General features: G+C 39.9%; 1 protein-coding gene across 3 annotated transcripts; it reads left to right on the top strand.

Annotated features, from left to right (window-relative positions):
• Positions 1 to 198: 198 nt before the first annotated feature.
• On the top strand, positions 199 to 10515 carry LOC142390657 (putative pleckstrin homology domain-containing family N member 1). 3 transcript variants are annotated; one of them, XM_075476274.1, is made up of 11 exons: positions 199 to 776; positions 2754 to 2880; positions 3538 to 3684; positions 3894 to 3980; positions 5621 to 5708; positions 5801 to 5937; positions 6034 to 6183; positions 7591 to 7677; positions 7897 to 7972; positions 8096 to 8172; positions 10070 to 10515. In XM_075476274.1, exons 1-11 carry the CDS (start codon positions 682 to 684, stop codon positions 10199 to 10201), a joined length of 1203 nt encoding a protein of 400 aa, XP_075332389.1. In that variant the 5' UTR covers positions 199 to 681; the 3' UTR covers positions 10202 to 10515. The 3 variants fall into 3 exon arrangements, with proteins under 3 accessions (XP_075332389.1, XP_075332386.1, XP_075332388.1); XM_075476271.1 differs by having other exon boundaries at positions 200 to 776; positions 2754 to 2886; XM_075476273.1 differs by having other exon boundaries at positions 202 to 776; positions 2754 to 2886; positions 6034 to 6180.
• Positions 10516 to 11757: the final 1242 nt, after the last annotated feature.

An 11757-nucleotide genomic window follows, 5' to 3' on the forward strand; every position in this document is an offset into this window, starting at 1 on the left:
TTAACCTCGCTGTGTCACAAGTCATAATTGTCTCCCTTTACTGTCCATATTCAGTCTGGGTGCATGCACACACAGGCAGGCATGGCCACATCTTTCCCAACAGGATGCTTGCTTTAACCACATGCTTCTCAGTAAGGAGGCTGAGGACATCAGGGAGCTTGTGTTATCAACATTAAGAGGTGCAATATTTTTTCTGCCCTCGTTCGGTCAGCTTGTCTCTCAGCAACAACCCAACCACTTTTTATTTGTCATGCTGACGCATCAGAAGGTTCCCTGCATGAGTTCAAAGAGTAAAATAACCAAACGGAGGAAGCTGCTCAGCCCTCTGCAGACAGCCGACTGACAGGAAGGAAGGAACAACTACTACGCTGCGCCTCAACAAAAACTTGCCACTTTTATCTTAAATTTCTATTGAAGGGCTTTTACATTTTGTTTTTTGTTTTTTTTGTTATTCACAGGACTCTACGGAAATATACATGCAGGCAGAAAGGAGGAACTCGAGCTTTGTCGCCATGCCTCCTCCTCTTTTCAATATCCTCTTTTAAACCCATCCACCCCCCGTTTTAATGTTATCTCTTTGGTTTTAATGTGGCACACACACAAACTGTTTGGATCACTGCCTCGGCAGATGGTGCTCAGTGTGTGGACTAGAGTCTGAGAGGGACAGACTGCTTGTCGGTCATGGGATGCTGCAGTGTGACCCAGAGGCATACTGGAGTGGATGAAGTGGGCCCTGACGAGATTGAACTCCTGGAACTCTCAGGGGACAATTTAGGGTAAGACACAAATACAAGTTGTATGTCTAACTTAGATAGTTGCTCAAAAATATAAAGACACAACGGAGGGGAATTCACACATCTGACACTGTATTTTGAGCCTGGCAAAACACCTTGGAATTGAAATAAGTTGAGCTACGTGGACACAAGATTGTCTCATCTGAAAATGTGAATTTTAATCATATATTCATAGAGATTGTGTCTTTTAAGTTAGTGTAAATGTTAAAATGTGGTTTTGTGAGTTCTGGAGGAGGAAGCGGTGACACTCTCTGAAGTGAAAAAGAGGACTTTTGTGGTTTTCTGTGGAATTTCGCGTGTCATGTTTTGAGGTTGAAAATGTAAAGCACAAGTGCCTCTTTATTCAGAATATTCAGTCATTCCAATTGCAACACATTGTATTTTCAGACAGAAAACTTTGAGTTTCTGAGTGATGAAAAGCACATGCGCAACAACAGATGACATCTGTGGGATTCCTACCCACCAGAATCTAAACAACAGGGGAGAACTAATTGGCTCCTATTTACTCAATATGAACTTGGCAAGTTAGTGAGGCTGCACTGATGTGATTAACAGATTACTATAAGACAATGGCAGGAGCATGGAGTGGTTTAACACAGAGTAAAGGCGGGACAAATCCTTGCTTACTTTAGGGCATGGGGATTAGCAGGAGGTTAATCACAAACAAGAGCAAAATCTTATTTGTGACGGTTTAATTGGTACAACTAATAGCAGCAGGTGGCTTCTAATTGGAATCTGTAACACAGACAAATACATGTCTTTTTAAGATGCACCGTCAAATTTGCATATATATATAGATGTGCGTTGTATGCGTCTGTGATCCAAATGAACAGACAAATCCATAGCCTTGGTCACAGCTGTTCAGTGTTTAGATTATAGACTGACTGCCGTGGTGAGCTGATTTTGACCAACATCATTCTTAGTGGAAGACTTGGAAAGAAACTATCAAGTGAAATTTCATTTCAAAGGGATAACGTCTCATGCATCTGTCACATTATCCAAACAAATTAATAACAAAATGTCTCCAGGAGTGCGCAAAACAAACAAAAGTTTAAAAAGTCAGTGACAGGCCACCAATTTAAAAAAGGTTAATGTATTAAAAGTAACACATACTGATCTGAACCAGAAACCCTGAGAAGTACCACTAACTCAGTTAACCTCGTCTACGCTGCACGGCACATTCAAAGCCTTTGTTGTGCTTATTTTCTGCTGCAACAAATTTGTCAGTCCTGCATTTAAGAATATTTAGAACTGGTTTATAAATAACTTTAGTCAGTATAACTAACTTACCATTTTGATGCTGTGTTCGTAAAAGTTGTTTTTTTCAGGATATATTCAGATCTGACTCTCGCCTGGTGATAAGATAAGGAGACTTGCTTTGTTTCAGCAGCCTCCAAAGACTCTCTTACCCATAGACCCCCAAGGTTGTTCAGTTTGACCTTGGTGGGGAGCTGTTTCTCACTGCTTTTGACAGTCTTATACTAACTTACTATAACATGCAGTGTTGACCTGGTGCAACATTTCTATCTTTATTGAGCAAATACTACAAAGTCTGGCAGTAAGGGGTGAGTATTTGGGTCTGACATCCCTCTGACTATTATAATCTGATTATGTCTGGCTGCCGCTGGTTGGCAGGGGGAGGCAGACATGTCATTCATACTGAGCTCCAACTTTGTTCCTTCTTAATCTATCTTCCTGTTCACATAACGAGGGCTGTAGCCTGCCAACGCATGTGCCTGTTTTGCAAATATTTACAATTGTAGTTCTGAACATTAAGAGCCACCAAAGAGTCACTTTAACATTTACACAGCAAAGGAAGCCCCGCATCTGAACCCATGTCTGTGCATTAAAGAGACCATAAAGAAAAGCACTGAGCTGCTGTGCACTCAGTACAGAAACTGCTACGTGACACTCTTTTTCTGATAGCATGCTTTAATGCATGTGTGTGTGTGTTTTCAGGATGTGGAGTCTGGGAGAAATGAGACTTCAGCTGCCAGTGAGGAACAGCAGTGATGAGCAGCAGCTGCCACCACCACCACCACCACCACCAGCACGAAAACCTCCTATACGACACCTGGAACAAGAGGTTGCTGTAAGCCTGTGCTGTATATGTGTATGTGTGTTGTGTTGTGTAAGATAGCAACAAAGTCCGAAACAGCACTCTTCACAGCCTGAACACAGCACGTGGCTTACTCCAAGTAACAAGTTTAACACTTTTTGATGCTCAGGCAGACTGAGATGAGGTGTTATCTGGTGTATGTCAACAGTTTCCGCTGTTATTTGTGCTGAGGCCAGACACACTGTGTGTACACTGTGGGAATTTCCATGATAGGAGTGAGATATTCTGCATACCCTGTTCTGTGTGATTCAAACTTTACAGGAAATTAAATTAGGAGGAGACATTGCCATAAAAATACGAGTTTCCACACTTTTTCGAAACATGGATTAAAGGAGAATTTAGTAATTTACATCCGACTTCATGTATTATACACAAATCTTATTGAGTTTTCATGAGAGACTGTTCTAGTTGTGCAACATTTTGCTCATAGGCAACAAAACAACAAAATTAAATTTGCTGTGCAATACATGACTCACACTGCATGAGAGGGTGAAAAGGGGAAGCTACTAGCAACTGGAAAAGTATAAAAGGAAAACATTTTTAAGAGTAAATTCATTAAAGATTAAATATACAAACTGTTTATGATAGTCAGCAGACATGGGCTCATGCTTTTTGTGTCTGTAGGTGGTGCTGTGGGGCCAGAGCAGAGATGAGCTATATCACAGGATTTATTCCCAGCAGCCAATCAGAGGCTGGGAGGGCCAACCTGCCCATATCTATGGAGAAATCCTACACTCTTCCCTGGTCTCTTTCTACAACAGCTACACAAAGGTAATGTGACAACATACTAAGGATTCATCTGGAAGATTAAGTATCAGTTCACTGCACATACATCCTAAAAACCAGAAAGAAATTAAGAATTTGTTGGGTGTAAAAGTGACCTTATTCGATTCATGGAGATCCTCAAAATTTATCAGACAGAAAACAGATAAACACTGCTAAACCATTAGATTGTAATTCTGTTATGTTTGTGTCCACAGGAGACAAGTGAACACTTCCTGGTGCTGTTCTACTTTCACCTGCTGATCCTCTCTCTGGACCACTCCCGCCAGGACTTTATATATGAGGTACTCTTTCCACTTCGGCAACACCTTTGCTTAAATATGTAGTTATGAGAGGGTCCATGCCAGCCGGGCTAAAAGAAATCCTGCTCCTGTACTTGGAAAACTAAGAAACGTCTTTGTTCTCACACCGATATGATACGTTTTTGTTGGATGTTTTGGAACAGACAAAGCTGATACTGCATATTAAAGCAGCAGGCTGCTGGAAATGAAATAAAGAACTGCCAACAGTAAAAGCAGCAGACACCCAGATAGCAAGGAATGTTTGGCCCAAACATGACTTACATCTGCAGTTTTCTTTGGTTCACATTTGGCCTCCAATGACGAGGTTGAGTGAGGATGAGTGTGGCTGACTACACTCGGACATGAATCTACAAGACATGGCCCAAATCGTAATTTTCTTGGCTTTTGGGTCACACCTGTCCCTCACAACACAAACCAAGCAAAGCTCCAAAGCTGGTTTAAGACATTTGGACCACATCTGGCTCATACAACACATGACATAACCAGAGTTCATGACGTCTGGGCCACGTCTGACCAACATAAGGCTTGCCAGTGCCATAACTCAGCCATATGTGCCAAAAGTAGCCCAGATTTGGCCCACGTGTCTGTTATCGGGTAAGTTTGTGAATAAACAAGAGCTTCAAGAGAAGGGATTTATACACATAGTTGATAAAGACCAAAAACCAAACGTAAACAGAATGTTGGACTCACATTTATCAGGTACACAGACAGACGGCTTTCAGACTTTAGAAAATGTTTTCCACATTTTGTTGTTTCAAACTCATCTTAAAAGTAAATCCGTAAAGTTTTTTTTCTCATCCAATTGTACAGAATCCATTAAATGGTGTTTTTGCATCTTGACTGTAGGACTGTGATGACGCACAGTTCTGAGATCTGATGAAGGAAACAAGAAATTAGCATTTAAAGAACCAAAGAACACTGCATCAGGCTATGACAGAGACCGAGAGACGAGTCAGGAAGGAGAAAAAGATGGAAATGTAGAGCAGTACTAAGTGAAAGCCCTTTACATAGTGCCAAGTATCCTAGGTTTGGATGAAAGTGTACATTTCAACTAGATGATCCAAAGCATACCATCAAGGTAACAAAATAGTGACCTCTGGGAAACTCTGTGAAAGTGACTATAGACCTAATATAAAAGAGGACATAGTGGTCACCCTGTTGTCAGAATGAGACTGCATAGCTTAACTTCTGACACAAAAGTTAATCAGGATGAGCGGCTTCAAAGGAAGCATCCTGTGATTTAGTATTGCTCCACTGAGTTGCAGAAGACACAAATGAATTAGTTGAAATGGGTGCTACAAAGGCTGAAATATCTAAATTTAGTTCCTGGTTTAGGTTAAGCTCCAAAAGTGCTCTTCAATGCAACTGTTTTGATCCCCTCTGCTGACAACTGTCCATACCTTTTAAACTCCACATTCCAGTTTGCAAAGCAGGCTTTTTGCAAAAATGTGTTGTTTGCAAACATGTCAGGACATCATGAGCATATTTTTTCTGCAAATGAGCACGACTAATGTTACAAAAAAGTTACAAAATCATCTATGTTGAGGTTTTTTTTGTTTGAAGCTGAAGCATTATGAAAAATGACATTAATTTCTTAAGGTTTGTCTTCTCTTATCTTGCAGGGCATTCTTCCCCTTTCTGGACTCTCCTTCCAGGCCGTCTCCCTGGGCCCTGATGCATCACATTCACCACACATGTTTGAGATCAGCAGTGAGTCAGTGGAAACTACCAAGTTCAGCTAAGCTGTGGCTGCAGAGTGTGAAGTACTGAGCAGGATTTATGCTGTTCCCTCTTTTATCCAGGTCCAGTAGTGGACTCCAAGGTGTTCATATGTTCCAGCGCTGCAGAGTTACAGAAATGGATGCAACATATAGAAGACAGAAGATACAAATCCGTGATGCAACCTATGAGTCCCCCCCACTGCGCTCTCTCCTACCTTGTAACGATTTACTGTTGCACATCAGCGTACAACTGTGCATAAAATGAAGTTAGGTTCATTCGCAGTTAATTCTCTGTCCATGTCTTTCTCTACTAGTTGCCGTGTGATGAGCTCTGGAAAAGAGAGGAGCTGAAAAAATACTTACTGCAAGCTCCAATATGGCAGTGGGAGGGCTCGCCCATACAGCACATGGGTCAGCCAGGATACATATCTATTGTTCATATCATCAACACACAGAGACAGGTAGTAAGTACTCTCTGACACTATCTGCAGTTTGAATTTATTATGTTAGTTTTCTGAACTTTGACATACTGACATGTCAGTTGTCGTGAGCCACATGGGACCAGATGTAACTTGTATTAGTTTGAATGTTTGACTAAAACAAAGAAGGAATATCTTGATGATTCATGTTGAGATCACTGAATAGGATACTTAACTAGTATCTAATGATCATGAAAAAAAATGCCGGTTTTGTTGGAATCCTTTTTTAATTTCTTTGCACAAGGCCGAAATGGAAGTGCCCCAAAGGCAAAAAATAATGGGTGCGCAAATGAGTCATTCATGTTCTTAAAAGAATTATACATGTGCTTAAAGTAATTAGTTACTGCTTTAACTAAACAGGGTTAAACAAACTAGATAGGACGTACAATGCAAATTGTCCTAGAAAACTGATGTTCACTGTATTCATAGATGTATGGCAAATTTATGAAAGGGACAATGTGGTGGGCTTTAGATGCAAACCAAAAGCAACAAAGTGCAGACAACACATACATGTTTGTTTATCTCATTGGGCTGTGGTTTTTTGTTTTGTACATTGTAATTTCTGAAAAGCCATTTCTTGTTTTGTTGCGATTTCTGTCACTGGAAAGGGACAGTTGTGGTGAGAGAAACATAGTGTGAAGAAATCAACAGCAAACATGGCCGCAAACCTGCCACGAAAACTGCGACTGCTCTGAGTAACTTCACTTATACAAATTAAAGAAATAATTTGTCACCTCCAAAACTTAATTCATTTTACAGAAATGTTTAGATGATAAATCTACCTTTTTACCCATATTCTTCCACATAAGTGCTACATATGACAAGATGTGAGAGTGTCTGAAAACCACATCCACATTTCCCACATTCTCTCTTCTGTTGCTAAGAAACTTGTTTGAAAGGTTTTTTTTCTTTTACCCTGCGGGCGATGACATTGACATAATTTAATTTCTGTTTTCATTTAACACACTGCACCACTTAAGTGCAACATTAGTGGTTTTAACCGATGTTAAGATAAAAATTTAGTTAGATCAAGCACTATGTTTTATCAGGCTTCCTAAACTATTTAATCTGAGGATAAAAATTTGAATTGACTTGAAGGATGCTTTTACGACTGTTCAGACTGTTTTTTGTTTTCTTTGTAGCCATCTCTGGCTTCTTCATTAGCATATCTAGGCATTGAACTTAAAGACTATGGTGTGAAACTGAGACTGTGATGACCAAAACCACAAGAACCAGGCACAAGTTGAAATCTCCTGCGGTTATCCTTTAAAATGCAACTTAAATGCAGTGAAGTGACTATAGGGTTTGATGGAGAATATCACTTTAGTTTTCTGGTGTATTTAGACTGTAGTGTTTGAACTAATACAGACATTGTTGGCTTTGTTCTCGTAGGGACTCCAAGAGAGACTGATGGTTCTCTTTCCTCACGACCTTCTGCTGCTTTCTGTTGACAGTCAGCGGCTGAATGTAAAATATGAGGTAATGTAAAATGACTCTATAAGGAAATATCCATAATAACACCTCCACCTCCACTGTGGCACAACTCTGTGTCCCAGTAATCAGTAATCAGAGTGTTTTTCACTGAGCAACTTAATTTAATCATTTACCATACAGTTAATGTATGATTGATTACATTAAAGTAGATGAACCTACACAATTTCCTGAAAATCAGTTTTTCTTCTGTATCATCTCTAACAGGGCAGGTTGGCGCGACAGAGCATAAAAGCAGTGGAGCGCTGTGCCCAACCTGGACGACTGGAGTTTGAGCTGATAGGTAAACTGTACACGGATGACATCAGTGCATTTTAGCTGAATGTCATAGTTTTGTAGCATTTAACCTGAATTGGCAAAACTGAGCGTAGTGACTCACTTCATATAATCACTGTTTTTGTTGTAGGTGAGCTGGTGGAGCCCCTGCAGGTCTCCTGCATCTGCCTGGAGGATTATCAGAACTGGATTTTTCAGCTACAACAGGTTAGACAGTGTCGTGTTTATAAAACCTTATATGCCTTCATGGATCTGTGGAATAAATGGGCAGAAACAAAATGAGCTTGAATAGGCTGAGTGGAATGACTGGATTGTGTCCTCACCAAACTATTGATTTGCATGTTCTAGCTCCGGTGCTTTGCCTATGAGCATTGAGCACAGACATATAGTATCGGTATACTATTGGGCATTATGTTTCCCTGCTGGGGGTATTTTCTGTTTCATGTGGGTTGTGTATTTAAGTTATTGTAAGAGTTGACTAACCAAAGCTTTGCAGTATTTTTCAGCCCCATGTAATTTTCCTAATTTATTGTCCCCCAGCTGTTTTGCTTTGTGATTAAAAACAAAGATGTTTGGGACTAAAAACACAATATGGTTCAATTTTATTCTTGCTTGTGTGTTGTGGTTGCTGCATGGAAAAGTAGTTAAAAGCAAAGATCTTGAGGGTTCTTGCAATTCTGCTGCAGATACATTGTTATGCTCATTTGGACACTTCTTATTCTTTAGTGACTGTGCTCATAGTTTGGCAACATACAAGAACAACTATCAGCAGCCTGCTGCAGTTGTTGGACCTACTGTGTTTTTCTTTGCATCTTCTTGAAATTTTCTATTGAGCTGTTTTGCTGCTGGAATGATTTCTGCTGGTACCGCTGGCATTTTTAAAAAAAGAAATCTGTTATTATGCATAACCATGGCAAAAGGGAAGTTTGTTTGCAAGTGAGAGCAGTTGTTTCAGCTTTCCAAAAGCCATAGTAATGCTTGGAATGGGACCCCAAATTATCTAGGATGCAGAGCAGGATCAAAACAGAGAAATAGGAGGAAGTTTAAACATTTCTTCTCTTAATCATCAAGGGAAGTGTGAGATCATAGGGAGCTAAAATGGACAAGCTCGGACCCCCGATGAGGACAAAGCAGGAATATCAGGAAAGACTTTTTTGTTTTTTTTCATTGAGACATGGCTGCAAGAACAACTTAACACCTCTCCACTCGGCTTCAAGACTATGCAGGCAGGCAGACACTGCAGACAGAGAGGTAACAGTGAAAGAGGAGGATTGCAGAGCTTGTTAACAACAGATGTAATCCTGGAAATGTCACTGAGAGCGTCTCTGCACCCCAGATGTTGAACTGTTGGTTGTGAGTTCCTGTCCATGTTGTCTACTGAAAGAGTTCACCTGTATTACCTGCTGAAACTGCTGGTGTGACATCATCAGCTAAGTATTGCCAAGCAACAAAAACAACACCCCCACCCATGATGGTGGCCTCTGAAGATTTTCTACCACACCTTCATCTCTGCTACACCTCAAGTTCTTACTTGTTTTTCAGTTGATTTATATTTTATTTTGTTATCTAATTTGGATAGAAAACAAAACACCACCTGGGAAATGTGAGATCACGGTCAGATACAATGAAGGAGTTTGGAGCCCTGCCAAGGATGCAGTGAATTGTGAATTTTGGGAAGGCAGTGTCTTTTTTTTCATCAAGATATGGCTGCTAGAACGACTCTAACATCTCTCCACAAAGGTTTTAGGCTCTAAGCAGATAGACTGCAGACAGAGAGGTAACAGTAAAAGAGGAGGGATTGCAGTGCTCGTTAACAATATATGGTGTAGTCCTGGACATGTTACTGCAAAGTACAGTAGCATCTCCGCACATTAGATGTTGGACCACTGGCTCTGAGTTTCTGTCGGTGTTCACCTGTGTTGCCTGCAGACGCTATGTGCGACCAGCTAGACGACTGGCCAAGATTTCACCAAGCTAGAAAATAAATTGAGTTGAAATTAATTGAATTGCTTGTGTTTACAGGAAATATTCATGCACTCAGGTGATACCGTGAATGTGAAGCAACTTATAGAATATTTTAGCATATTTTCTCTGCTCTTTGCAGCCAGACCAAAGCAGCCACGTTAGTGTGAGTCGCGCTCCACCTCCAATCATGCCAAAGCTGCAGAGGATCAGGAAGGAGTCCCAAGAGCCGATCATGACAGCCAACCAGCGTCACATTAACGGACGCAGCTGACTCACTGGAGTGACAAAAAGCTTCAAAATTCACTGTAATGCAAAACATGTAAATAATATATGTATTACACTGATTTGTGTCACAATATGAAGATACAGCAGAGAGGAAATGTTCTCACCCTGATATATTTGATATATTTGGGTGATTTCGTCACTTGGAAGAGCTGAGAAGATACTTATAGCTCTCTATCATGTGGGCACAGACAGAAATGAGGCCATGACCCCGTTTAAGATCAGAACACAGCTGCACAAATGTTAGATGTGCATAATGTAGAGCAGAGAATGGGGCAGAAGAAACTGTATATAACTGTATGTAGCGCTTCACCAATAAACTTTTGTGTTTTTTACAAATCACATACAACATGATGTAAGTATCTGTATTTATTTCAGTGGTTAAACATTTACAGAAGGGTGCAGAAGCCCAGTGAACATCCAGTGTATGACAGCATTTATATTCATTGTGGCATCAGAATTAAAACCGACTGCAAAGTTTACGCCTATGAAATGTAATAGTATCTGTAAAATCTTTGTTCATATAAATTACACTCTTAAATGAACCACTTTCTACTCTTTATACATGAAGCCATCTACAGTAAAATACATTTACATCAGAATCTAGAGGAATATAAATATACACGCTGCAGCAGCAACCATTTAAATTACAACTAACAACTTATCTATAAAAAAACTGTAGGGTCATAAACATGTCATGTGCCACTGGAAGAGTTTACACTTTAATGATGATTATAGTGGTCCATTAACAGCGGGTCTCAGCTCAGTTACACTGCGCTTTCAATCATTTGGGGATTTTCACACTGACCAAGTGAAACTAGGCGAATGACGATGACCTAAAAGTGATTAGTGCTTAGCATGTGAGGGCACTGTTTCATTCTGTTATTAGTATAACAAAACATTTTTCAACTGGTGCTAAACTGGGACAAAAGTTTAGAAATTAGTTTGTGTGAAGTAGAATATGCATATTTCCCACACAGGTGGTTAATGTAAATTTGCCAAAAAAGGTATGTTTGTCATGCTCTCTGCTTTAAAGGGCACAGAGTGTGATTTATTTTCTTCTGTTCACAATCAGAAAATGTCCTGAAAAGTGAAATATGTTTCCGCTTTCTGTGGTTACCGTCAACCAACTGTTGTGACCTATAATGTGGATGTAAATCTTTTAAAAACAGGCAAGCTCAAAAGTCTGACAGACTCACAAATGTTCTAAGCAGGTGTGCACTGTAGTTTTGTAGTTCCCCATCAAATTATACTGAAACAAAATAGTGCATGGGTTGAGGACTATTTTAAGCAAACTGATAGATGTTTGGAGCTCTGGTTAATATTTACGAAGTTGGATGATGTGAGTGAGACTAACTCAGAGGAACTACTCATACTGCTGATAATAGAGAAACATGTCACTCTGGAAGTCAATCATAAATTATAGATTTTAATAACAGTTTTTGAACACATAATAACAGAGAGGGATAAATTATGTCAGGATTTTGTCAAATGACCAGAAATAAGTAATGCACCACTGGATGGATTCAATCATGGAAAAAAAAT

Source organism: Odontesthes bonariensis, chromosome 10, assembly GCF_027942865.1.
Source record: "Odontesthes bonariensis isolate fOdoBon6 chromosome 10, fOdoBon6.hap1, whole genome shotgun sequence".
Taxonomy (NCBI): Eukaryota; Metazoa; Chordata; class Actinopteri; order Atheriniformes; family Atherinopsidae; genus Odontesthes; species Odontesthes bonariensis.

Excerpts from the sequence above, each read along its gene's own strand:
- LOC142390657 (XM_075476271.1), top strand. The coding sequence starts at position 682 with ATGGGATGCTGCAGTGTGACCCAGAGGCATACTGGAGTGGATGAAGTG. Across the intron at positions 2,887-3,537 it reads ACCTGGAACAAGAGGTTGCT|GTGGTGCTGTGGGGCCAGAG; the intron begins GTAAGCCTGTGC and ends TTGTGTCTGTAG. Across the intron at positions 7,678-7,896 it reads GGCTGAATGTAAAATATGAG|GGCAGGTTGGCGCGACAGAG; the intron begins GTAATGTAAAAT and ends CATCTCTAACAG.